The sequence below is a fragment of the Triturus cristatus genome, chromosome 3_2, assembly GCF_964204655.1.
Source record: "Triturus cristatus chromosome 3_2, aTriCri1.1, whole genome shotgun sequence".
Classification (NCBI taxonomy): Eukaryota; Metazoa; Chordata; class Amphibia; order Caudata; family Salamandridae; genus Triturus; species Triturus cristatus.
Window position 1 is genome coordinate 460,961,107 of NC_140584.1, and position 24,235 is coordinate 460,985,341.

General features: G+C 47.1%; 1 protein-coding gene across 5 annotated transcripts in view; it reads left to right on the forward strand.

Annotated features, from left to right (window-relative positions):
- PLEKHA7 (pleckstrin homology domain containing A7) overlaps positions 1–24,235 on the forward strand; it is a 954,991-nt gene that overhangs the window by 649,317 nt on the left and 281,439 nt on the right. For all 5 annotated transcript variants that reach the window (XM_085648087.1, XM_085648089.1, XM_085648088.1 and 2 more), the window contains 2 exons: positions 12,247–12,425; positions 20,540–21,031. In XM_085648087.1, coding sequence (XP_085504213.1) covers positions 12,247–12,425; positions 20,540–21,031 — 671 coding nt within the window. The remainder of the gene's footprint in view (positions 1–12,246; positions 12,426–20,539; positions 21,032–24,235) is intronic.

Consider the following 24,235-nt stretch of genomic DNA (forward strand, 5'->3'; position numbering starts at 1 on the left):
CAATTCTTCTCTGCTCTCATTTATTTCCTCTTTCATATTGTTGTTGCCATTCCCTTCCGCGCTCTCTTTCTTTGCCATCTTACACCTGCTCTGGTCCGGTAGAAATTAGTGACCGGGACGGTGGCTAGGGGGAGGTCGGCTGAGCAGTGGTTTCTCTTGGGGGCGTGGAAGGAGATTCAGTCGTTGAGGTATTGGGGTCCGTTGTTGTGGAGGGCTTTGTAGTTGTGTGTGATCAGCTTGAAGGTTATTCTTCTTACGACGGGGAGCCAGTGGGGGTCGCAGAGGTGTTGGGTGATGTGGTCATGTCGTGGGATATCGAGAATAAGCCCGGCTGTGGTTTTCTGGACTTTCTGGAGTTTGCTGAGGAGTTTTTTTGTTGTTTCTGGCATAGAAGATGTTGCTGTAGTCCAGTCTGCTGGTGATGTGTGCATGGGGGACGGTTTTCCTGTAGTCAGTGGGGGGGTGGTCCACTTGAACATCTTGTGAAGTATGTGGAGGGTGTTGAAGCATGTGCAGGATACGCCGTTGATCTGACGATTCATGGTGAGTGAAGAGTCGACTTTGATGCCGAGGCTGGGTGCATGGTCCGTTGGGGTGGGAGGGTTTTCCAGGGTGGAAGGCCACCAGGTGTTGTCCCATGCGGAGGGGGTGGAGCCGAGGATCAGGAGTTTTCTCTGAGTTTAGCTTCAGGCAGCTGTTGCTCATCTAGGTCGTGATGGCTTTCATCCCTTCTTGGAAGTTGCTCCTGGTGATGTTGGGTTCCTTGGTGAGGGAGAGGATGAGCTGGGTGTCATCGGCATAGGAATCCGTGTTGAGGCTATGGTTTCTGACAATGGTTGCGAGGGGGGCCATGTAAACATTGAAAAGGGTGGAGCTGAGGGAGGATCCTTGGGATACGCCGCATATGATCTCTGTTGGTTCTGAGAGGAAGGGCTGGTGTCTTATTCTCTGTGTTCTGCCTGTGAGGCAAGATCGTATCCAGTCTAAGGCTTTTCCTCGGAAGCCGGCGTCGTGGAGTCTGGTGGCTAGAGTGCGGTGTCGAAGGCTTCTGATAGGTCCAGGAGGATGAGGGCTGCCTCTGTGGCCTTGGTCGAGGAGGGTGCGAATGTCATCAGAAGCAGCGAGGAGGGCAGTCTCTGTGGTGTGGTTGCTGCGGAATCCGTATTTAGAGGTGTCTAGGATACTGTTGGTTTGTATGAAGTGTGCTAGCTGGGTGCTGACTGTGTTTTTCGATGAATTTGGCAGCAAAAGTAAGCAGTGAGAAGGGCCTGAAGTATTTGAGGTCCGTTGCTTCTGCGAAGAGCTTTATTAGGAGGGGGTTGACTTCGGCATGCTTCCAGTTGTCGGGGAATGTGGCGTCTCGAGGAGGCAGTTGATAGTTTGGCATAGCTCGGGTGCGATGGCGGTGGCGGGCCTGTGGAAAATGTGTGGCGGTCAGGGGTCAGAAGGTGCTCCGGAGTGGATGATCTTCATTGTCTTTAAGGTGTCTTCTGTGGTGAGAGCGGTCCAGGTGAGGAGGGTCTGGTGGGTGGTGTCGGGGGTGGGAGTTGAGACGGTGTTGTGGTCTTGGTCGTCGAAGTTGTCATAGAGCGTCTTGATCTTGAGGTGAAAGAAGGAGCTGAGTTTGTTGCAGAGGTCTTGGAAGGTAGGGACGTCGGTTGTTTCGCTGTTGGGCTTGGCAAATTCCTGTATGATGGCAAAAAAGTTCCTTGGAGTTGTGGGCGTTGGAGAGGATTCTGTCTTGGATGAGTTGGTGGTGTGCTGTGATGGCTGTTTTGTAGGCGGTGTGTGCTTCCGGGGTTTTGCTGTTTTCCATGTCTTCTCCTGTCGTCGGCAGGAGCGTTTGGATTCTCGGAGCTCCGTGGTGAACCAGTTGGCTTTCTTGTTGTGTTGTCTCGTGGTGCTCTGGAGGGGGGGTGAGAGTCTTGGCGCAGTTGTTTATCCAGTGGTGGAGGTTGTTTGCTGCTGTGTTGGGTCCGTCCCAACCTCCCTTCAATCTCTGTCCTCTTAACGCACTTCATTCTCCTTCACTTTCCCACCCCCCCATTTCTCTCTATCAATCTTTACTATTTCCTGTCTCTTTATCTCACCCACGTCCTATTTGGCGCTCCTCTTTACCTTTTGTCATCATCGTATCTCCTTTCGCTTTCTCGTCCATAATGACTTCCCTTTTTTACTTTTCCCTTTCCTTCTTACCTTCCACACACTCTTTTTTTCTCCCTTTGGTCTCTGTTCTGCACTTCCCCATAATTCCCTCCAGGCACACAATGCCCATTGGGCTCAAAGGGATTCAACACCCCCCAACCATGTCATGTGTGTCTGCCCGGGCTGAGACAGCTTCCGGGGCGCACACACAGCCGCACCCGAGTACTTCACAGTTCTTTAAAGACCATTTATTTGTTAATTAGGCTTTGTTGTTTTTTCATCCCTTCTTAGAGTCTCTGCGTCTCCACTCTGCCTACTGCTGGAAGAATTAGCTCCCCCCGAAATTTGGTTCTAGGTGCGCCTCTTGTTCTCTCCTCCTTTTATTCTTCTTTCTTCTTCTCCTTTACTCCCAACTTGATAGCTTGTCTTGTGAAACGAGCACCAGCAAACCCTAGAGGTGTGGCTTTAATATGCTAACACATCACAGAGGCATTCACAAATGCTGTTTAGAGGCCGTGCGTTAACAATTGTTTTTATCACTTTAAAGCCTGTCCTTTTGGCTTTGCCAATGCTGTGAAAAAATAAGGATTGTTTTCTGTATAGAATGTACATAGGAGATAATAATTAAATGTGACAGACAACTTGATGATTGAGTGCTCTTTTCAAATGTAAAATTTGCCCAAACACATTCCACCATTTTATGAAAGGCAGAATGATACACAAAATAGCCAATAGCAAGAGGTGAGTGAATAATGGTCCTCTGGGCTGAACCAAGTGCCACACTATGTACATTTTAAAGAAATAGTAACAATACGTCATGCGGACATCTGCACTCTCAAGGCAGACCTAAAAAAAAAGTGGACCAGTTAAATAACTTTAATAATAAAAGGGACGATAAAGTCCCTTTGCCCCTATGTGCCGGTGCCACTTTACCACTAATAGCTACCCCCTGACTTCAACGTGCTTTCCTCTAACCAACAGTGAGCTCATATATATAAAGCTATTTGTATGTTTAATCCAAAACAATGTGATTGAACAAGTTTGTTTTATACTGCAATTGGCTTACTAAGTCAGCAGTTTTGAAAGTCAGACAACATAATGCTCGTCGCGTCACCCAGGATTAAGCACTCAGCGGCCACACATTGATGTATCACTGTGGGAAGCCTTTTCAACAAATATTAAAAACCGAATACTAATACACATTAAAAGATATGGCCAACATTGACAGTAGGAAATGCTGTGGATGGAAGGCTCTGAACTGTGGTCTCTCCATGCAAACTAATTGACACACTTGCTCCCCCTCATTGCTCTCTTTTTGAACCTTTTAACACTATGAGCGAAAAGCCAGCCCTTACTGCAGAGCTGCAGAGACATCCACTCCACTTGTTTTAAGATGTATAATGCCGTTTTTATTCATCAGAAATGAAACAAAATTACTTATGGGATCATTATAAGGGACTCTTCAAAAGTGTGAATAGATTGCTAGTAAAGCACTAACAGCCCCAGAGAATCCGGAAAAAAAACGCTGACCACTAATTGGCTGTCAGATCCTGTTAGCTCAATTTTGAAAAAACAGATTAGTTGCTGTTGTCTGCCTCTGCAGCACATTTGAACAGTAACAGAAGTTGCCTAGTATCAGATGGAGCCACAAGAGAGTGTGGGAGCGAAGTATGCGCATCGTTGTGCAAGGGGTAAGTGCAAACTCATTATGCTTAAAATATTTATTTTCTGTGCGGGCTGAGGTGAAGCATTTTATATTTAAACTGCTTGAGTTCTTTGGAAAAAGCAATACACCAACATCTTGGAAAGACAGTATCATGGTTAACAATTAAATGTTAGCATGTACCCAGACGCCGGATTGGCTCATTTTGACATGCAATATTCATTTCGAAAATAATGTCTTGCAGAGGAAAAGCCGTTTCCTCAGTTTCTTTAATGATGTTGACAACGTTTATTTTTTTTTTTAATTGACCGAAGAATACATCGCAAGAGCATGTTGTCTGCCTAAAACATTCAGAAAATTGTTAAACAGTTATCACGCTGTCGGTATATAAATGGAAGTGCATGTCGGAAGGAGAGCGGTATTGTGTAAATCCGAACCTATCTTGTTTATCTGGCCCTTTTTTTTCTTTTAAATCCTTTCCCTCGCTCTTGCTCTCATCCCTCCCTTCCAGGTATCTTTTTGCTTTTCTGCTTTTGAATAACGCGTTTCTTGTTCGTTATATAATCTCATTTATACTTCGTTTAATTCTCTTTAAAAAAATGTCCTAAAGAAAGAAAGACGTTTGGGATTTTTCTGTCTCTAATCCCCCTGGGTAATGCAGGAAACGCATACGTCGTACTGCTTGCCTGTGTATTGTGCTCTAACTCTCTTCTTTGTAAATGATTTGCCAATTCCAAGATTTAGCTCAAATAAATTGCATGATTGCATTAAGTGTACTTACATAGAGTTGGGCTGCCACCATCGAAACTGTTCTCAAGGGATAAGATAACCCTCAAGGATGAAGCAAGGCAACACTGAAAAGCCGAAGATTAAGGCGCAGCCTGTCAGAATGGGCGGTCCTGGGAGCTTGAGTGCCAGGGTCGAGTGATTGAGCGGGGCGGGCGTAGCTGGGATGCGGTGTCTGTGGGCCCGGACAACGCAGACCATGAGTTCCCCTTCAGTTTTGGGACATAGGAGCAGGATGAGGATTGGGACGCGACCTATCGGTGGGTGTGAGGACTAGAACCTGGTTACCCAGGTCTCAGACTAATTACCACCATTGACTTTGAAAACAGCCACAGTAGCGAAGGTACCACCACAAATAGGGAGCACGTAGGCGTGTTAGTGTTGGCAGATGGTGTGAAGAGTACAGTGGCAGGACTGACGGAAAAGCTGAGCAGTGGCTAGCGCTGCAAAGTGGAACACTGCAGCTGTAAGCCTCTAGGAGAACACAGGCAAGGCGAAGGGCTCCAGGGGCACATAATAAGGAAGCACAGTGTACAGCCGGTGGCCTAGGCTGCTTGGCAGGCCTCAAGTGGATATGCTACCCTGAATCACCTATCTGGCTTGTGGGCTTCCATTAGGTCATTGCAGGTCAGCTGTTGTGTGGGACCACGTGTCCCTCTGATCAGGGTCCTTTGGGAATGCTGCATGGCGCCTGATCCTCAAAGCAGTGTGGCACCAGCCCTCCTGGAGCTCAGATGTAAAGCCATAGACTGACCACAATGGACACTGAAGGCGCTGTGCCTCCCTTTCCCCTTCATCTTATCTCTGTGAACCTTACTGAAAGTGACTGGCAAAGAGAAATAAAGAGAATATCATTAGGCCCAAGTCTGTATAGTGAATAAGCATGCCAGAGGAGAATGTATTAGGGCACTCATGCACTTGTGCCCACAGTCACACGATTCTAGCAAAGACAATCGGGCACTGGAAGAGTATCCTAAATCTGCTTGATGATGCAAGAGAGGTCCTGGAACTTAAAATTAAATTTTTTACTCTGGACCTTGCTCTCTCGAGGGTCGATCAGACTAAGCTTTTGGACACGATCATGGAGACTGAATGCATACTGGCCACAATCCACCCAACAGTCCAGGAGCTTTAGAAGATTGTGGCTTATTTGCAGGAACAAATGACTTTTGGAGTATAGATTATATGTTTCTGAGGGTTGTGCCCAGAGAAATAACATTCAAATTGCAGGCCTACCAGAAAGAATTGAGGGACCAGGTGTGGAGCTTTACCTAAAAGACTGTCTTTGCTTGCAGGGCACACCAAATGGCACAAGTTCTTTTTAGTGGGATGTACACATAGAGTGCAGAGAATCCCGCCAAGACCAGAGTCTCCCCCGATGTTAGTGTGATTACTTAATTAAAGAGATTGGGATAACAACTCCAGTTGGTGTGCCAAAGTGACCCTTATCAAGTAGAAAACAGCAAAGTACTGCTGTTTCTTGACTACACAGCCACAGTATAGCAACATCAGAACTCCCTTATTGTGATCAAATGCAACCTAAGAGAGTGTGGAATGAAATAAAATGATCTTCTTCCCAGCAAAGCTAAAGATCATGAATTGCAACAAATAACATTCTGACGGCAGTGAGAAGTCAAATGGAAAGATGGTCAGCGTATTGCCAGGTGACTTTTAAGGACTCACCATGCTTATCTTGGTGGAGAGGGCAATGTAACAAAAGGAGGAGGTTGAGGAATGAGCACAGAGCAACTGAAGAACAGTACATATCAGATCAAGAGAAAAATGTGGAAAACCTGTTTAAATGGTGAAGACTGATCAGAAAACCTGGATCACTCATCAAATGCCGGAAACTCCATGGCAGGTTCTGTCACTGATGGAGAAAATTAAAACTCCGACATCATGCCTTTACCAACAGTAATTCCCACGGCATAAATCAGACATACGATAAAGTATCCTTCAGTACCGCTTTGGAATAGCATTAGATTGTTCATCTATGTTGTTTGCCTGCGGTCTTTTAGCTTCTGAGAATTTGAAAGCTTGGGTTTACCGATAACATCAGCACGTGAATCAGTGGCATGTAGGTTAAACGGTAAGGCAGTAATGGAACTCGAAGATGGTCATGGAAGTCATGCATTCGATAAGTGACTCTTGATCAAATAGGGGGAATGGGCAAATGCACCACACACTAGACATCCCCCATGCACTCAAGAGCCCAAAAGCAGTTTGATAATGCTTGCTATGTGATAATCAGTTGCTTGTTTAATTGGGCTATGGGGGAGCTTATTCTTTGTTGTAGGGTTCGTTCTTTTGTTGATCAGACTTCTTGCTATGTGGCTGTATCTACATGCTTTTGCAAAAACAAGAGTCACTAACAGATCCTTTGGCGCCGAGTATTTGTCCGAAGAAGTGAGAGGCTGTGTCTTATGGTTTAGTGTGGCAGTTATTTGTCCTCCGTGGTGGGAGAGTTGCATTCTTATGCTTGGTATTCGGGTATATACATTTGTGACTTGGAACGTGAAGGGAAGGGGTAAAGTGATATAAGATACATGCTTATTTGAAAAGATGAGGCGTTGACATTGCATGTTTGTAGGAGAGACACTTGCCCCTGTCAGATTGCTCTAGACTCCATAAGAAATGGAGGGAGCAATAGTTGTTTTGCACTTTGTACTCCTCATATGGTAGAGGGATGCTTGTGTGTGTCAGTTTGGGAGTACACTTTGTTGATACGTTGATTAAAAGATATCAAGAAAGGGAAGTATGTTATAGTGAAACGGCTGGTACACGGCAGCCGGGTTGATCGTATTTTGTATATATGCTACTGACCTCCTCAGAGGCAGACTTTCTTGCTGCACTGAAGACACGTTCAACATCTCACACACAATATCATATGGCTTGCAAACTGAATTTCAATTATGTGGGAGACTTACATGTAGATAGACGATTCGCTCAGTTGTCCAACACTGATGCTGTCAAGACGTCGGCACTGTTTTCAATAGTTATACCGCTGGCATTTGACTAACGCATGACACTTGTTACAGTCTGATTCGGTGGAATGTTGGCATTAATATGGTGAACACAGTCTGCATTCCAGGCTGGATTTGGAGCTAAAATCTGAACATGGACATGGAAGAATAGTCCATCTAGCTTGGACATTGTCCAATGACTGCCCGTACTGCCACATATACACTGGTGGACACTGGTCACTCACATACCCAGATGAAGGCTGCTTTTTGTTGACATGCGTACCCTCTGAAGACACAATCTAGGGCACTTAAGAGAATATTTTGAGATTAATGCTGGTTCGACTGGGGACTCTTTGATGAAGTGGGACCATTTTAAGGTATACATACGAGGCATATGTTTCACAACAACATGTAGAGTTCGTACTACACTCACAGAGGAGATTGTATGGGTTTCGACAAATTTCAAGCTTGAAGTTCTATAAGACAAAATCTTGTATCAGTGACAGCTGCGACTGAATGTATGGTGAAAGATTTGAGTGAACTGCCTATCTCCCTGGGCACATTTCGCTATCTATTTGTTCAGATTGCCACTCCGAGGCAGAGCTAGTGGCAGGCAGTTTTACAAAGTCAATAGTAAATATCTGTGAATTGTCAAAGTTTTGAAAGCGTCTACCCGTATTGGCAATAGGCAGAATAGCCTTAACTAATCCTTCCTTGCTTCCTTTACTCCTTTTGTGCTTGCCTGGTAACATATACATCAAAATAAACAGTTTGATATTTGAATTCATCCGTGGAGGAAGCAGACTCAGGACCTCTTACAGTTCCCTATTTCTGAAGGTGGTCTGAATGCCCTGGAAATGGGGCTGTGTTATCTCCCTGCCCGGTTTTAGTGTGTGGGGGACACAGGGTTGTCACGAGATTAGATACATGAGTGATGTGACCCCAGGCCCCTGGAGACTGCCGTAGAAAGCTGTCATGACCCTCTTCCCTGGCTGATGGAAGTGGCAGGATTGTAGATAGATGTCTCTGACACACTGGTGTGAGGGTGCTGTACTTACCAATGTGGGCGCTGCCCTCCTTCGTGAAATTGGCTAGGCGGAATAATCTACGGGCTTGGGGAAGGTGTGGGATCTGGTTAATGTAAATGTGCTGCACTCCTTAGTCCTTTCAGATTCGTACGCCGGTACATGACATCCACGCCGGGCAGCGCCTTACATTCAAGCTTAGAGAAACAGTTTCAGACAGACGTGGGATAATGATACAATATGCAGTGCTGTCACTGATGCGGTTGTTGGCTACTGACAGGAAAACCCGGATTCTACTGTATAGGGCATTGCTAGGCATGACGAAGGTATGCCTGACGTCGTTGAGAATGTCTTGGGTGGTGGACGACTTAAGGATGGAATCTGGTGATGTGTTTTGGAATATCCAAAGCTGGATTCGATGAACGTTATGTATGAATTGATTCCGCATAATATACTTCATCGCGTGCACAGCCTGCAGCCCCGGAAGGGTGCCCCAGCTGCTTGGCATGTTTTCCCTGTACTACACCATACATGCATATTGGGAAGCCGTGTTATCCCACACAACTCGACTGCGGGCATCACGATTCACTAGAATCGCGGGACTCGTATATGAGGATTGTTTGAGATCCCAGCAAAATAAAATGACGCGCATCTGTGCCGACCGGTAGTTGGTGCTGAGCAAGCTGGCATTTAGGCATGTCCTGGAAAAATTAAAATGCCCCACAGGTCACCCACTGGCTTAGGCAGCTCACTAGAGGGGGGACGCCGAGAGGGAGGCAGTGTCTAGGGTCCCAATAACGGGATGTTACACATTTCTAGTAAATCTGGGAAACAGGTTCGACACGAGGCCCCCCGAATCTTGAGTGCGCAAGCGGCCTTCTAGAAATGTTTTATGCAGCATTAAGGTTGTCAGGCGCAGGCATGACCAGGAGAAATCGGGAAGGGCCTTCCTTATATTCTTAATATGCAGTGGCGGCTCCTCCATACGGGCGTTTGGGCGCCGCCCCCCTGCTTTCTCGCAGTGCGAGAAGGCAGAAACATAAATGGTAATAACTACCATTTATGTTTCTGCCTTCTCGCACTGCGAGAAAGCAGAAGTGCCTGATCGGGGGTGGGCGGCCCTGCTTGAGGGCAGGGGGGAGTGGCTTGCCCAGTGTTGTGCATAGGGACTGTTTGGCCGGCCCTGGGGCCGATCAAACAGTCCGTATGCACAACACTGGGCAAGCCACTCCCCCCATGCCCTAGAGCAGCACCGCCCACGGCGCCCACTCTACATAGCGAAAATGGTCCCGGCTGGGGCGCTCTCTACTGCGCCTCAGCGTTGTGATTGGCAGAGCGGAGGGAGGTAGGCTGCCTTTCATTCATGACGACATGACGACGAGAGCTTCAGGACGGCGGGAGCGGCAGTTTGGACGCATCCAGAAGCTGCGGTGTTGCAGGACGGAGCGGGAGTTGGAACGCATCCAGAAGATGTTGCAGGACGAGGATGGTAAGTTTTATAATATTCTTTCCCACCCGCCTCCACCCCCCGTGACGACCCCCACCCCCATCATGCCGGCCGTTACTGTGAAGTTATGAATGTACAAAACTATTTTAGGCCCTCCTTAGGCCTAAAATAGTTATGTACATTCATTACTATTTTAGACCCTCCGGTGCCGTATCAATGCCAGTCAGGGCCGGCTTTAGGGCGGTGCGAACGGTGCCACCGCACCGGGTGCTGGAATCCTGGGGGCGCCGTGTTTGAAAGTTTATTATGCCTTTGAAGCACCTGCTGCAGCGTTTCTTTCACCCCGCAATTACCAGGCCTCACATAAATGTCAAGATAACTCGTGCCGCCATTGCTTCTAATTCTCATCAAGCCATTCCGTTTCGATAACAAAGAATTGTAAATGGAAGCTTTTTGGAAAATACTGCCAGAGTGATGGCGCGTTCTTCTGATGGAAACAAAGGTTCATTTCTCAGAATTTCAGCTCTGTGTGGAAGTTGTGTCGCTTGTATTGGCGGATGGAAAAGGCTGCAGCCGAGGAGCGGTGCGCGCGTGAAGGCGTCTACGTCACCTCATACACACACCAATAGACCTTTTCTTCTCTGAGAATATCGTGTGATTAATTATCTTCCTGGAGAGAGAGATCAGCATTTTGTATAGTTGTGGTTTTGACTTAGGTGAAGTTAGTGCAGAGGGTTAATATGCCTGCTGCAGAGAACGTGTACCATGTAGATTACAGATGTAAACAGATCAGCAGGTTACTTGCAATGTATAATTTAAAGTCCTTAGTCCTAATATAGAATAGTGAGGTATTAACTTTCATCCTAGAACTGCATACACGCTGCAAAATACAGAACATTGATCAATGTTGCAAAAAGGGTTAATTTGGCTAGAAATCAATTCTTATTATTAAAGAAAACTCCCAACTATGCTGTTTCTTTTTCGACTCTGAGTTTGTGCTTCTCCACACCAAGCACTCTTAAACTATGCTGCCTACCAGTATGGATGACATGTGACTCCTACACTTTTAGTCCTTTGGCTTACGTAACATTTCCTACACAGTGATTTACACATGTATGATTGAATGTCTGTGTGTAATATGCGTGTGATGCAAAGTGCTCAGACACCCTGCACTGGTATGAGTGGCGCTATATAACTAATTCAATGCATCTGAGAGAGTGTGGTTATGGAGACTTGGTCACTGTTTTCGCCACCCAATCTTTGGCCATAATGGAGACCTGAGGTGACATATAGTTCATCTTTCTTTGGCAATAAGGTCAGGCGGCTAACGCCAATGTTCCCTTTTCTTTTAAAATAATGCAGTCAGGCTAAATGGATGGCACGGGTGCAAGCAGGAATGAAGCACGATATGGGACAGTTTTAAATGTGTTTAATTATTTCAAGTCTACATATCCTACCTACTTTTATAAATATTCTTGCTTTATGAAATGTGGTTTAACCTGCATCCTTTGGGCCTTTTTTTTTTGTTCTTCAAAATTTCCTTGGCGTGAGGGTCCTGCAGTTCCACTTTAGTCAATCAGGCTCGCTATGACACAAAACACATTTAGACCCTTTTTTTACGCCTACCACTTTCAAATGTCACCAGCCACCACTGTTAATATGTTTACTAGGAAGAGCTGCTAATGTGAAGGCGACCAATCAACGTTTGCAGATGACTCTGTTCCTAGCAACAGCTTTTGTTATCTTGTGATTGTGAATATCTAGAATACTAGAAATTTCTTTATGTAAACAACTCCGATAAATATATTTAAAAAAGCACAACTCCAAGGATGAAGAGCATTGCTTTAATTTCCACTTCCATTGTTTCAATTCCTTGTGAATGTTTCTGCATAACTTTTTTCTTTTTCAATTTTTCTATTTGATGTGAATGAACATAATTTTCTTTTGTGTGCCTTGGGAATGCAGTTTCTATTGCTTATCGTTATTGTCCGTGCTTGGGTGTGCATGCATGAAACTTTTTTAATTAAAGTAAATGATTTTACAATCTCAGTGTGCCTTTTAGCAAGGGGTAATGGCATGAAAAAGGAAATATGCAGCCTGGCTTTATTGTCTAGAGTCTAGGTAAATTACTCTGGCTATTAAACACATTTCTAATGAAGGCTTTGGATGGCTGGAGGTAGATATTAAGAGTAGTTTCTTTTATTTTGTATTTTGCAGGCTGTTCATACAGGAATGCGCGCGTACATTCACGATAAAAGTTCTATCATCGGATCTCAAGGGGAGCATTCGGGGGTGAGGACCTACTTCTTCAGTGCAGACACCCAAGAGGATATGAATGGCTGGATCAGAGCAATGAATCAATCCGCTCTTATGCAAACATGTTCATCATCCAAGAGGCAAGTTATGCGTGCTACTTGTCTGACCATTGTGGCGCTGTTGATCTCTCCATGCTACATTAACAAGCGAAATTGAATGCACTTAGTCATGTGATGATGCCATTTGGTCTAAGTAACTCTTCCCTCCTCTTGCCATCCTATGCAGCATGTATTTGAGACCAACATGCATGCCATGTATATATTATAGTTTCCTACTGAACATGCTTCCTATACCTTGCCTTAGTGACAGCTACCGAGGAGTAGTTATGCTTGTATGGTCTCACCAATGTACTTCATGCCAAGCTGTAGACCGAATCTGCAATCTGTGGCAGTCGCAGTGCATGTCCAAGGGACAATAGCTCTGCCAGGCCCTGCAATGAAGGCTGAGAGGCGGTATCGTTAGCATACTGTTAGATACACTGTGCTTTATGAGGACAACCCCGATATAACAAAGCATGTGAATTTTATGTTATCTTTTGGTACCACTAAATAATTATATTTTTGCCGCTGGGCAATGGTGGGTATGTACAAAGTATCTATGGGAAATGATTAGGTAGTGTGGTGATAGTGGCCACACTTACTATTAGTAAATGAATCCCTAAATTAAGAGATTGAAAATATTTTCTTTAAAGGCATTGTCCATGGTTCCTTGGCCACCCTGTTTACAAATAATGGTTTCTCTGACAGCCTAAGTGTTGCAAATGGCTGATTTCTTAGTAGCATTGAGCATATCTTCTATTTTCTCCTCTATGAAGAGAGCTCACTACCCGAGGCCTTTGCCAGTAAGTCTTGTATGGCCTGTTCTGAATCTCCTCTGTTTTTGGATGCACAGATAACTGTTTGTCATAGGTCTGAAGCACACGTTAGAACGAACAGATTTCTTTCCCCCGGGAAGTTACTCTATTCTCCATTCTTTACCCTCCTGTTAAAGAGACTGATTAGTGCATGCTAGTGGTTTCAAACGAACTGCTGATATGACTGACGGAATTGAGGATGTCCAGTGGATACAAAAAGCTTTTGATGTTGTTTGGTCCAGCCATGAAATTCAAAGTATTACATCCTAAGATACAATCTGTTGATACTTAAAAAAACAGTTCTTAAACTGAACCTTAAAGAATGATATTCCCACATCCCAGCTCCGGGTGAAAGGGGCTCCTACGAGCACAGGTCAAAGGAGCAGCGCGGCTGCTCGGACAGTGAGAGACAGGCTAGGCCCCAGCACTCCACAGGCCGCCTCCCCGGTGGACCCTACAACTAAACATCCCCACAGATCCGAACGCTGGAAAGAACTCATAGCCCACCATAGATGGCATTGGGTAGGACCTCAGGGGGGGGGGCTCACGGACACGCAGACAGGTTGAGAAGTGAGGCGGGAAGCGTGACCTACCGCTCCCCATTTCCAGGGTCTGCGATCTACCTGGGAGGCAGGACCGCAACCATCAGCTTTTTGGAAAGTGCAAGAAGGACGAGAGCCAGTCAATCCGGAGACTCCAGTTGGCCACAAGCTTCGTGGGAGGGCTGGCGCTACACAGGAAACAGGCCCTCATGTAAAAGACTGCAGCCTGGGCACTCAACCCCAAACGCTGGGCAGATCCAGAGACGCTAGACCTCCCTAATGAGGAGCGTGCAGTGACAGACGCTGGGCTCAGGTGCTAAACTGGGAGAGCCTCGAGCTCCGGAGCGGTGGGGAGCAGACTACCGGGGTGGGTAACGAGACCAGGATCCCAGCGCCCAGCCACAGAGTCGAGGCTGCGCATCCGCACAGGGCCCTTGGACGGGGAGCATGTATAAAGGCTGTACACACAAGCGGACGCCGGAGTCCCACGGACAGGAACGAGGAAAAGCCGGGCCACTTAGGCGCACTCAACGCCATCTCCAGCCATGGGACACCTTAAGGCGACAGGGGCTACCCAAACTGTTCACCTACCCAGAACGACTGCCCCAGCTCCAGCTGGCTCCAAGACAGACTCAGACTCGAATGCCACTATGTCGGACAAGCTGGACAGAGTCCTGGCCTCCATAGAACACTCACGAGTCACTATGGAGGAGCGCTTCGGAACCCTGGCCACAGCCCTCAGTCTGCTGCGAGACGACCATCGCAAGTTGGTGGAAAAGGTATCAGAGGGAGAAAAAGTACTAGCCACACTACAGTCTCAAACCAAAGCGCCCCAAGACTCTATCAAGGACCTGCAGGCCTGTGTAGCCACCCTAGAGAAGCGGGCGGATGATTTGGAAGGACGCTCCAGGAGGATCAACCTCTGAATACTGAATTTGCCAGAAGGAGTGGAGGGCAGAGACCCGATCGCATATATGGAATCCTGGCTTCAGTCCTTCACGCCTCGAGAGGAACTCACTCCCTATTTCTCCATTGAACGGGCACATAGGGTACCGGCGTGCCACCCCTCTCCGGGCTCACTCCTTCGCCCCATGCCCATTAAGCTGCTCCACTTCAGGGACAGGGACGCTATCCTGCGGGCTGCTAGAGAGCACCACCCCATCATGGTAGCAGACAAGCATGTTATGCTCTTCCCGGACTACTCTAGAATGGTGCAGCAAAAATGGGCATCATTCCTTGAGGCAAAACGACTGCTCCGAAACCAGAATGTTCAATACTCACTGCTGTTTCCAGCATGACTTAAAATCATCCATAGAGACACCACACATTTCTTCACCGATCCCCAAGTGGCTATTCACTGGATGGAGCTGCACCTGCGCCGCGATCCGTCATCCGGGACTGCAAAACCGCCCAGCCCCAAGTCAATGAAACCTCCGCGGCACCGCACCCAGAAATCCATAAGCCGCTCTGATGCGCAGTCACTTCACAAGTCGCTGGCATCTCCACATCAGGAACAGATCATAATAGACCGCTGGAAGGCGCTTCAAGCGGCCGTGGAATTGGCAGCAAACCTCTCCACACCGGACCTAGAAGGCACCCCGCATACCTTCACTCCGGAAGAAGACCGAACGACTCCAGTGACTCTGGCGAGAACTCTGGAACCCCGCCAAAGGTCACACCGCAGACCGCGGACACTCTCATCTGAATCTCCCGCAAGGCGATTGTTATACGAACTATAGAACTTAACCACACCTCATAACACCGCACCACGCAATGCGCCCTGCGCTCCTATACAACCATACACGCTCCAGAGCATGGCACCCCACCGATGCACCTAACACTATGCACTAGGGGGCCCTCCGCTGAAGAGCCTCGGAGATGCATGCAACCCGGAAAGGCAGCCCCCGTTCATCTAGTTAATTGGTACCAGATAGTACCTGTTTGAATGTGCTGCTCGTTGCTGCAGATCCCCTGTATTGGGTTTCAGAACCCACAGAGCTCTTATTCACCTTTCTCCTGCACTACGACTTCCCACCTCCCCATCAAGAAAGGTGGGGGCGCACCCTCATAGATTCACATCACCCATCAGGTAGCAACCACTCACAAGAGCGGGGTGGCTCCGTAAGTCCCGGGACCCCTCACTACAACAGCGCGACCTACCAGCCGCAATGACCCTGACAACAGATCTCACTCGCCTCACTCTAAATGCCAGGGGTATACATACGGCTACGAAATGCTACGCTATCTAGGCATATGTCAAGCATCAGCAGGCGCAGGTCATTTTACTGCAAGAGACACACCTCACCAAAGTTGAACTGGGCAAACTCCATAAGAAATGGTGGAGCACATTTTGCGCTACGACGTATTCAGCATATGCACGGGGAGCATTGATCTGGATCCGGCCGGGTGTCCCCTTTCTGGTGACCAGCAGGAAGGTAGATTCTGAGGGGAGATGTGCATTAATAGAAGGGTTACTAGACGGTCAATCCATACTAATAGGCAGCATATACGCCCCCAACACAGATCAGGCGACATTCTGCGAGACCCTGACAAGTAACTTGACGCAATTCCCATCTTCCCCGTGGATATTGGGAGGGGATTACAATTATTTCCTAGATCTTACACTGGACAGATCTCACCCCCCGCCAAAGACTCCCAAGCCCGCACACACAGCCCGACTTCAATCTTAGGCCGCTCATTGGTAATTAACGGACGCCTGGCACCATGCACACCCGACCACTAAGCTCAACACCTTCCACTCTATCCCTCATAACCTACGAGTCTGCTTAGACCGCTTCCTGTGCACACAGACGATTCTCCCCTTCCTCCGACACCCCGACTACTTAGGCAGGGTCATATCGGACCACGACGCCCACGTCATGACCCTCCAATGGCACCCACCTACGCCCCCGGTCCCCACGTGGCAACTTCCCAGAGACTGCCTAACGGACCCAGTGTTCCAACACGAACAAACGGAAACTATTCAACACTACTTTGTGGAGAATACGAGCACCACACAATCCAGAACACTTGAATGGGACGCCTTCGACGTGGTCTTACGTTGAGCATATATTCGGCAAATTACGGGGGTGCGGCAAACACTAGAGAGGGCAGTGCAGGCAGCAGAACAACAAGTAGCGTGTCTGTCTAAGGCAACCGACCAACAACAGCTTCCCCCCACTCAACTGGCAGAAGCCAAGACTAAATACGTAGAAGCGTGCGCGGACTTGCGGAGATATAATCTTCGCGCATATGATACCAGAGCCCACATTGAAGGAAACCGCGCCAGCACCTTACTGGCCTGGCTCATAAGACAAGACACACACACAACCCCGATCACCAGCATCAGAAACACCGCCGGCGAGATCCTGTACACACAAGCAGACATATTGTCTGCCTTCCACGACTATTACGCCACACTATACAGGGAACCGACCCAGGATAGGGGTGACTACATCCGTACAATGCTAGACACTGACGCTATAACACAGCTGCTAGACGAAGACAGGGAGTCTTTGGACGACCCACTTACAGTGATGGAGATTAAACACGCCATCCACCACTTAGCCAAAAACAAGGCCCCCGGCCATGACGGCTTCCCCATAGAACTTTAAGCCACGTTCTCCCGACACCTAGTCCCACAGCTAGACACAGTCTTTAAAGCAGCTTTAGAGGTGAGGTTGCTTCCCAAAACTATGTGGGAATCCATACTAGTGACGTTTCCTAAACCAGACCGGGACCCCCTGCTCCGGTCGTCATACCGCCCTATCACCCTCCTGACTGCGGATTGCAAAATACTCGGGAAGATGTTAGCAGACAGAGTCACGGACGTTCTCCCCCGTCTCGTGCACCCCGACCAATGCGATTCGTGCCCGGGAGGAGCACCTCCCAAAACATACGCCGGCTGTTCCAGATCCAGGATAATGTGCGGAGCAGATTCCCACATGCAGCGTACCTTGTGCTGGTTCTCGAGAAAGCCTTTGATACTCTCGCATGGCAGTATTTATTCAAGGTTCTGCTGCGGGTGGGACTGGGTCCCCAACTCATAGCATACATCCGGTTACTGTACACCGGGCTTACCACGTGGGTTAGAATAGGTAGGCACATCTCGCCCCCTATTTCGGTCATGCGTTGAATGCGCCTGGGATGTCCCCTGTCCCCCGTAATATTTGCCATTGCAATGGAGCCACTGGCGGTACGACTGAGGGAGGAGGGCGAGCTACGGGGTATATTGCTGGAGGGCTGTACACACAGTGTGTCCCTGTACGTGGATGACCTCCTAATCTATGTCAGGGACATCACGGCAGACCCCACCACCCTTTGGACGGCGCTCACTGACTTTGAGAAAGCCGCTGGGTTGAAGGTAAACTGGGCCAAATCCTCCGCTTACCCCCTGCACCCGGATGTACCTCAGTGGGAGGTCAGTGTGGGAGACGCCACACTGTTCTGGACAAAGATGCCCCAAGATACTTGGGAATTAGACTCTATCATACACCTCAGGACTTCCAGGAGGGAAACCACTATCGGGCCCTCCGAGGGCTAAAAAGCCAAGTCCGCTTCTGGCGCACACTGCCCCTGGCCCCAATTGGAGTGGTAGCTCTATCCAAAATGATCATGGTGCCCCGGCTCCTCTACTATTTTGCCAAATTCCCGGTTATCCCCCCACGCTCCTTTTTTTCAAGAGCTAGACTCGTTACTGACCGTGCTGATCTGGGGGAAGGGCCGCTGTAGAGTAGCCCTGACAACACTGCAGCTGCAATGAGACGGGGGGAGGGTGGGGGGGGGACTGGGAGCCCCGTCCTTCGAGGCCTTCTTCCTCGCAGCGCAACTGCAATGGCTATCGCGATATACAGCAAGCCGAAAACTGGGGGAATCGGAAACAGAAACAGGAGCTATGTCAATTCTGGAACTGACTCGGATGCTCCACCCGGGGACCAAGCCCAACTCGGCGCACCCCCTACTGGTCAAAGTGGCCATATCCTGCATCCTACGAATCCACCGCCTATCCAAGGCGACACCCATATACTCCCCGTTATTGCCCTAAGCGGGCCTCCCTAAGGGGAAGGAGTACTATGCCACGGGGGAACTGCAAGTGTAGACAGAGCACGCGCTCACCGAGATAGAAGCCCTGTTCACTGACGGTCAGCTGACGTCGTTCGCAGGCTTGACTGAAGAGAGTGGGCTTCCTGCTGGCCAGTTCCTCTTACATCAACAACTGGTGGGCGACTGCAGACAGACGTGGGACCTCACGGACAGAGAACCCATGACACACCCGTATTGCATACGCTCCTAAACATGGGGACGGGGAAACACCTCATCACATGGATCTATAAATCTATCATGGAACTTGACTCTACTGGGAGGAGGAATTCGGCCGGGCTCTCCATGACAAAGAATGGCTCACAGCACTAGAACACCACAAAAAAGTGTCCCGCAATCAAAGGTTCAAAAATATCCAATTTCACATTCTGCACCGTGCATACCTCATGTCGGCGCAGCTTAAGCGCTTCTTCCCAGCGACACAGTTTGACTGCCCCCGCTGCCACAACCCTGAAGCCCCATTCATCCACATGTTCTGGATCTGCCCCACACTGCAAGCCCTCTGGACAACAGTGCACACAACACTACAGACGGTCACGGGCCTGGCGGGACTCACCACGTGGGAGGCATGTGCCCTAGGTATCTTTAAGCGACACAAGCAGAGAAAGGTAGAGACCCGATTTGCATTACTAGCTATACTCCTCGCAAAGGGAAGAATCGCATGCACTGGCACTCACTGGACGGTCCCCTAATAGCCGCATGGTGGGGGGTGGTTAAGAAGTGGGGCGCGGCTGAGGAGGACATCATCAGACAGGAAGAGGCACGCGGCACGCGACAAAACCCCATATCAATGGAATGGTCGCTGCTCCTCCATAACTTTGTACAAACACAGGCTGCCCCGGTGGAGACTCCACAGGCCACGGAGACGGAGTCAGGTTCGAATACACCCCGACCCTCACAAGACCCCCCTGTACTAGGCCACCCCCTCGACCGCCCTAAGTAGATCACCCCGCTAGCATTGATGGGAAAACAAACGCTCACTGATAATGGACCTGCGAGGAGCAACGCCCCTATCCCCCGCCCCCTTCTCCCCGAGTTATATCTCCCCAGTTCGGTTGTACATATGGATCGTCCCCTCGCACTGTTACACACTGACAGCATAGGTCCAACACTTGCTCCCGGGCAACGGTTATTCCATATGACCCCCCGACATCCTCAAACAGGCATCCATCTAGGCCTGCCCCATACATGAAGAGCGGCACCCCCCTCCATGGACACGCAGTTATCCACTCTGAAAATGTTGACAATGAATGTTATGCTATGGTAAATACTATCACCGGTTATATCACCTGTACGATAACGATAAAAATCCAATAAAAAGGTTTACAAAAAAAAAAAGAGAAATCTGATGGGTGGGTTTAAGAGACTCTAGGGGCTTGATTCAGATCGAGTATAACCGGAGACTCAGAATGAAAAGAGTGTCAAAATAAAGTATTCATAGTATTCTCTCCATAACCCTGGGTGTTCAAAGCAATTGACTGTTGACTGTATCTGTGGCTTACGCATCACTGATATTGGTAAGCAACATTTTGGAGAATCTGTTGGCCCGTATACAAACACTTGTCTCTGTTTTAATCCGATTGCTGTACATTATAAATAAAAAAAATGCTAGAAATAATGTTATATTTGCTTAACTATATATACATTCTGATCTTCATGCTGGCCATGTCTTTTAATTACATTTTTTTTTTCCAAATAGGGAACCAGAAAAAATGGATTGGCAGTCGGTACCTGAAACCAACCACATAGATTCCTGCAAAAATTGTGGAAAATCAGAGATGTTGCAAACACAAGAAGATTTCCAAAGAACAGAAGAAATCTTTGTCAAGGACAAACGTGAGGATACAAAGAAGGGGAACGAAGGTGAAGATCGTTATATTTTCAAAAGAGACACATCAGAAACAAATCAAGGAAAGTCAACATATCCACTAACAGCAACAAGTGTTCACAAAGGGTTCACAGAATTTGCAAGTTTACCTCGGTCACACACGTCTCAACCTAAGTCAGTTGAAAGAAATGGAACTCTTCCAAGCTCAAAGAGCATGAGTGTTGAGCCCGCTGAAGTGAATGGTACTGGTTTCTATACAAGAGGGTTGGTTTCAAGGACACATCCCGAAAAACAAGCACAAAGGAAAAACAACTTAGTCCAAGTTGAGCATTGGGTGAAGGTGCAGAAAGGAGATGCCAAAAGGTTTGTGGAAAATAGATTAATATGATTTTCTGATGGGTTTGTTCCTGAAGACAATAGTGCTTTTTGTTTTCCTTTCTTTATAAGAATCATACACTGCTGAGTTTTAAAATATATTATCATTTTAATGGGTTTATGAATCAGCAAGAGCGTGCATGCAGAGACAACAGCCCACAGCTGCTGTGTATTGCTTTTTGCCACATGACCATATATGTCCTACAAGGCAGTCTTGCCTGGTATCCCTCATAGGCTTGGCATTTGTGTAATGCCAAGCCACAATTGCCACTCTGCCCTGCTTCCACTACGAGGCTATATCTTATCTGATTGATCCTTCTTGTTAGTGAGCTAAGATCTTTTGAAGCCCATCCTGCCTCCAGCCCACAAATGTTCAATCCATAATAGCCCACATCTCATTCTAGCAACTGAAAAGATGGGCTGATCCACAAAGAGCAAGTAAGTTAGTTTATTAAGTATCTGGAACATCAGGAGGGAGCGGACAGCCAGCGCCTTAATGGTTGAACATCTCACATTTACTTTAGAATCTTCACGACACATGCAGTGCGTAGCATTGCTTTCCACACTGTGTCTCGTTAGGTAGACTCTTAAGAGACTAAATACAACACATCTCTCTCCTCATATCAATCAACACAGACTAGAAAACAACAACATGACAACAAAATAAAAAAACAACAAAATGATAAAACATGAGTATCTTTCTCAAGTATAATTATACATTCAATCGAAACTAGAACATTTAAAATACAACATGCCCACAAACGTTATACCAACATGCATCTCCGTGCCAAGCTGGCTTCTGTCTAACCCTTTTAGAGCTTCCACCCCTTTCTACACAGATGAGTAAGATCACAGTCACTCTGTATAATTCACCCCTTTGTCCTGTTGGCCTTTCCTCATCCCACACAATGTTTTCATCGTCATAAGTACCACCTTCCATTTTGCCGTTCAATAAACAGTCTACAATCTTCAACACTTTTTTTACAATTCCACACATTGCCATCACTCAACAACATGGCGTACGGATACAACTTCTTAACCTTTAAAGGATCAGAAAATTTAGCCTACCCTTTGCCCTGTTTTTGTCCTTTTCTTACACACACTCATTCTCCAATTTTGAAACCACACCCTAGTCCTCCATTCTTCCATGCCCATTGCCTTCTTTCCACTCCTTTGGATTTCCCCCCTGTCACTTTTCTTCCTCGCATAACTTCAATCAGTAGTTTTCCAGAAACCCTGTTGGGCATAGTGCCATAAGCCCACACCAATTTTTCCACTGCCCTCTTCCATTGGTATCCTTGGCTCAACACCAGTTGTTAACCCTCCTTTAAAGTTATATTCCACCTTTCCACAAGCCCATTGCTCTGTGGATAATAGACTGAAGATCTGGGGCCATATTACGCATTTTTATTGTTTGTGCCCGGCGCACCTTTTAAGTAGTGACAAAAGAAGTGAGTGACCTTGACTGGATGCAGTGCAATCTGGTGATATGCTGATGACAGATCTAATGTAGAGAAAAACCTAGCACCTTTGACTCTCATCAACATATCACCAATGTTGGGAAGAGGATGCCGATCTATCTAGATAGATTTGTGTAAATTACTCAGATCCACACACATCTGCAAGTGTCCTTCACTTTTCTTTGCTAAAACTACTGGTGCCAACTACTCCAAAGCTTGTATTTCCTCAATGATATCTTATTGGCATAACTTCTTCAGTTCCTTCTCCAAAGGTTCACTGATCACTAATGGTTCTCCCTGAGGCTTATGTGCAATGGGGCATGCACCCTCCTTCAAGATAATTTTGTGTACAAACCCCCTCAACAAGCCTAGTTTCTCTTGGAAGACCCCAGGAAATTCACTCTCCCAATTGGTCTCCCCAACCACATTCACATTGGTTAATGCCCCCAACACCTGGTCAGGATGATTTGGGTCCAATCTGATTTTAAGTTCTCTCTGCTGTGGCCAGCCCAACAAATTTGATCTGTAATTGACCAAATACACTTTGAACAATGTTTTTTCACCTTGAAACTCCAGTGTCCCCATCCAATAACACACCAAGTCAATGAGCTTTTTCCGGTATGCCACTATCTTGATGTCTGGAGCATCTAATTTTTTTCCAGGAAATTGTTCTCCCAATTCTTCTCCAACTAAAGTGTAGCATGCCCTTGAATCAGCTATAATGCGCACTCCCACTCTGTCAATGGTGATACCACAAAACGGTTGATCTCTCACTCCAGAATTTTCCACTTCACTTACTTCCAGCAGAAATTCTTCCTGCACTTCACTTCCTTCATGCTATACATTAATACTTTTCTTGTCTGCAGATACATTGGCCTGAGACACCCTCTTTTCTTCACAAACTCTTGCAAAATGTTCCTTCATTTTACACTTCCTACATACTTTCCACACAGCTGGGCAACAATGATCAGTTGCTACATGCCCCCTTCATCCGCATTTGTAGCAAATCATCGTTTCCACCCCGAAGTGTTTTTCCTTGGGCAATCCGTCGCTTCCTTCTACTCTTTTTATACACCTCAGTTTCAAATCCATCCATTTTCTTCACATCACCAGTCACCATTTCATTCATCCCTTCTTCCATGCTTTTGTTTTTTTGCTATTTCAATAGCTTTCTGTAAAGTTACACCCTCCGTGCGTGTTCAACAACCTTTCTTGAAACGTCTTGTCTCTTGACATTTGCACTAACTGGTCTCTCAACACTTCATCCAGACACCCCTTGTAGTTTCAGGTAAAAGCAATCATTTGAAGCACCGCAACAAATCAGTATACTGACTGTCTGGGCAACTGCGTTTAACAAAAAAAATTATACTACTCCACCACCTAATTTTGTTACTTCCCAAAAATTAGATCTAATTTTTGCATTGCCACCTGATAATCATCTCCTTCTGAATCTTTATCACCTTTATCAGGTAATAAAGGCAAATGTTTTAAAATGCTTCTTCCTACTGCTCCAAAACAATGTTTGAGCATGGCCAATTTTTGTGTTGCTGTAAAGTCCTCACCACCCACAGCTTCCACATATGCTTGAAAACCTTACATCCAAGCATCCCTAATGACATTCAGTTCTCCTGGTAAGTTCGGAAATGACGATGGTGCCCTTACCCCTTTCATCGTAGCGAAAATTCTAAAGAAAAAATGCATTAGGGATGACCCACTTCTTAGAACCGTACAC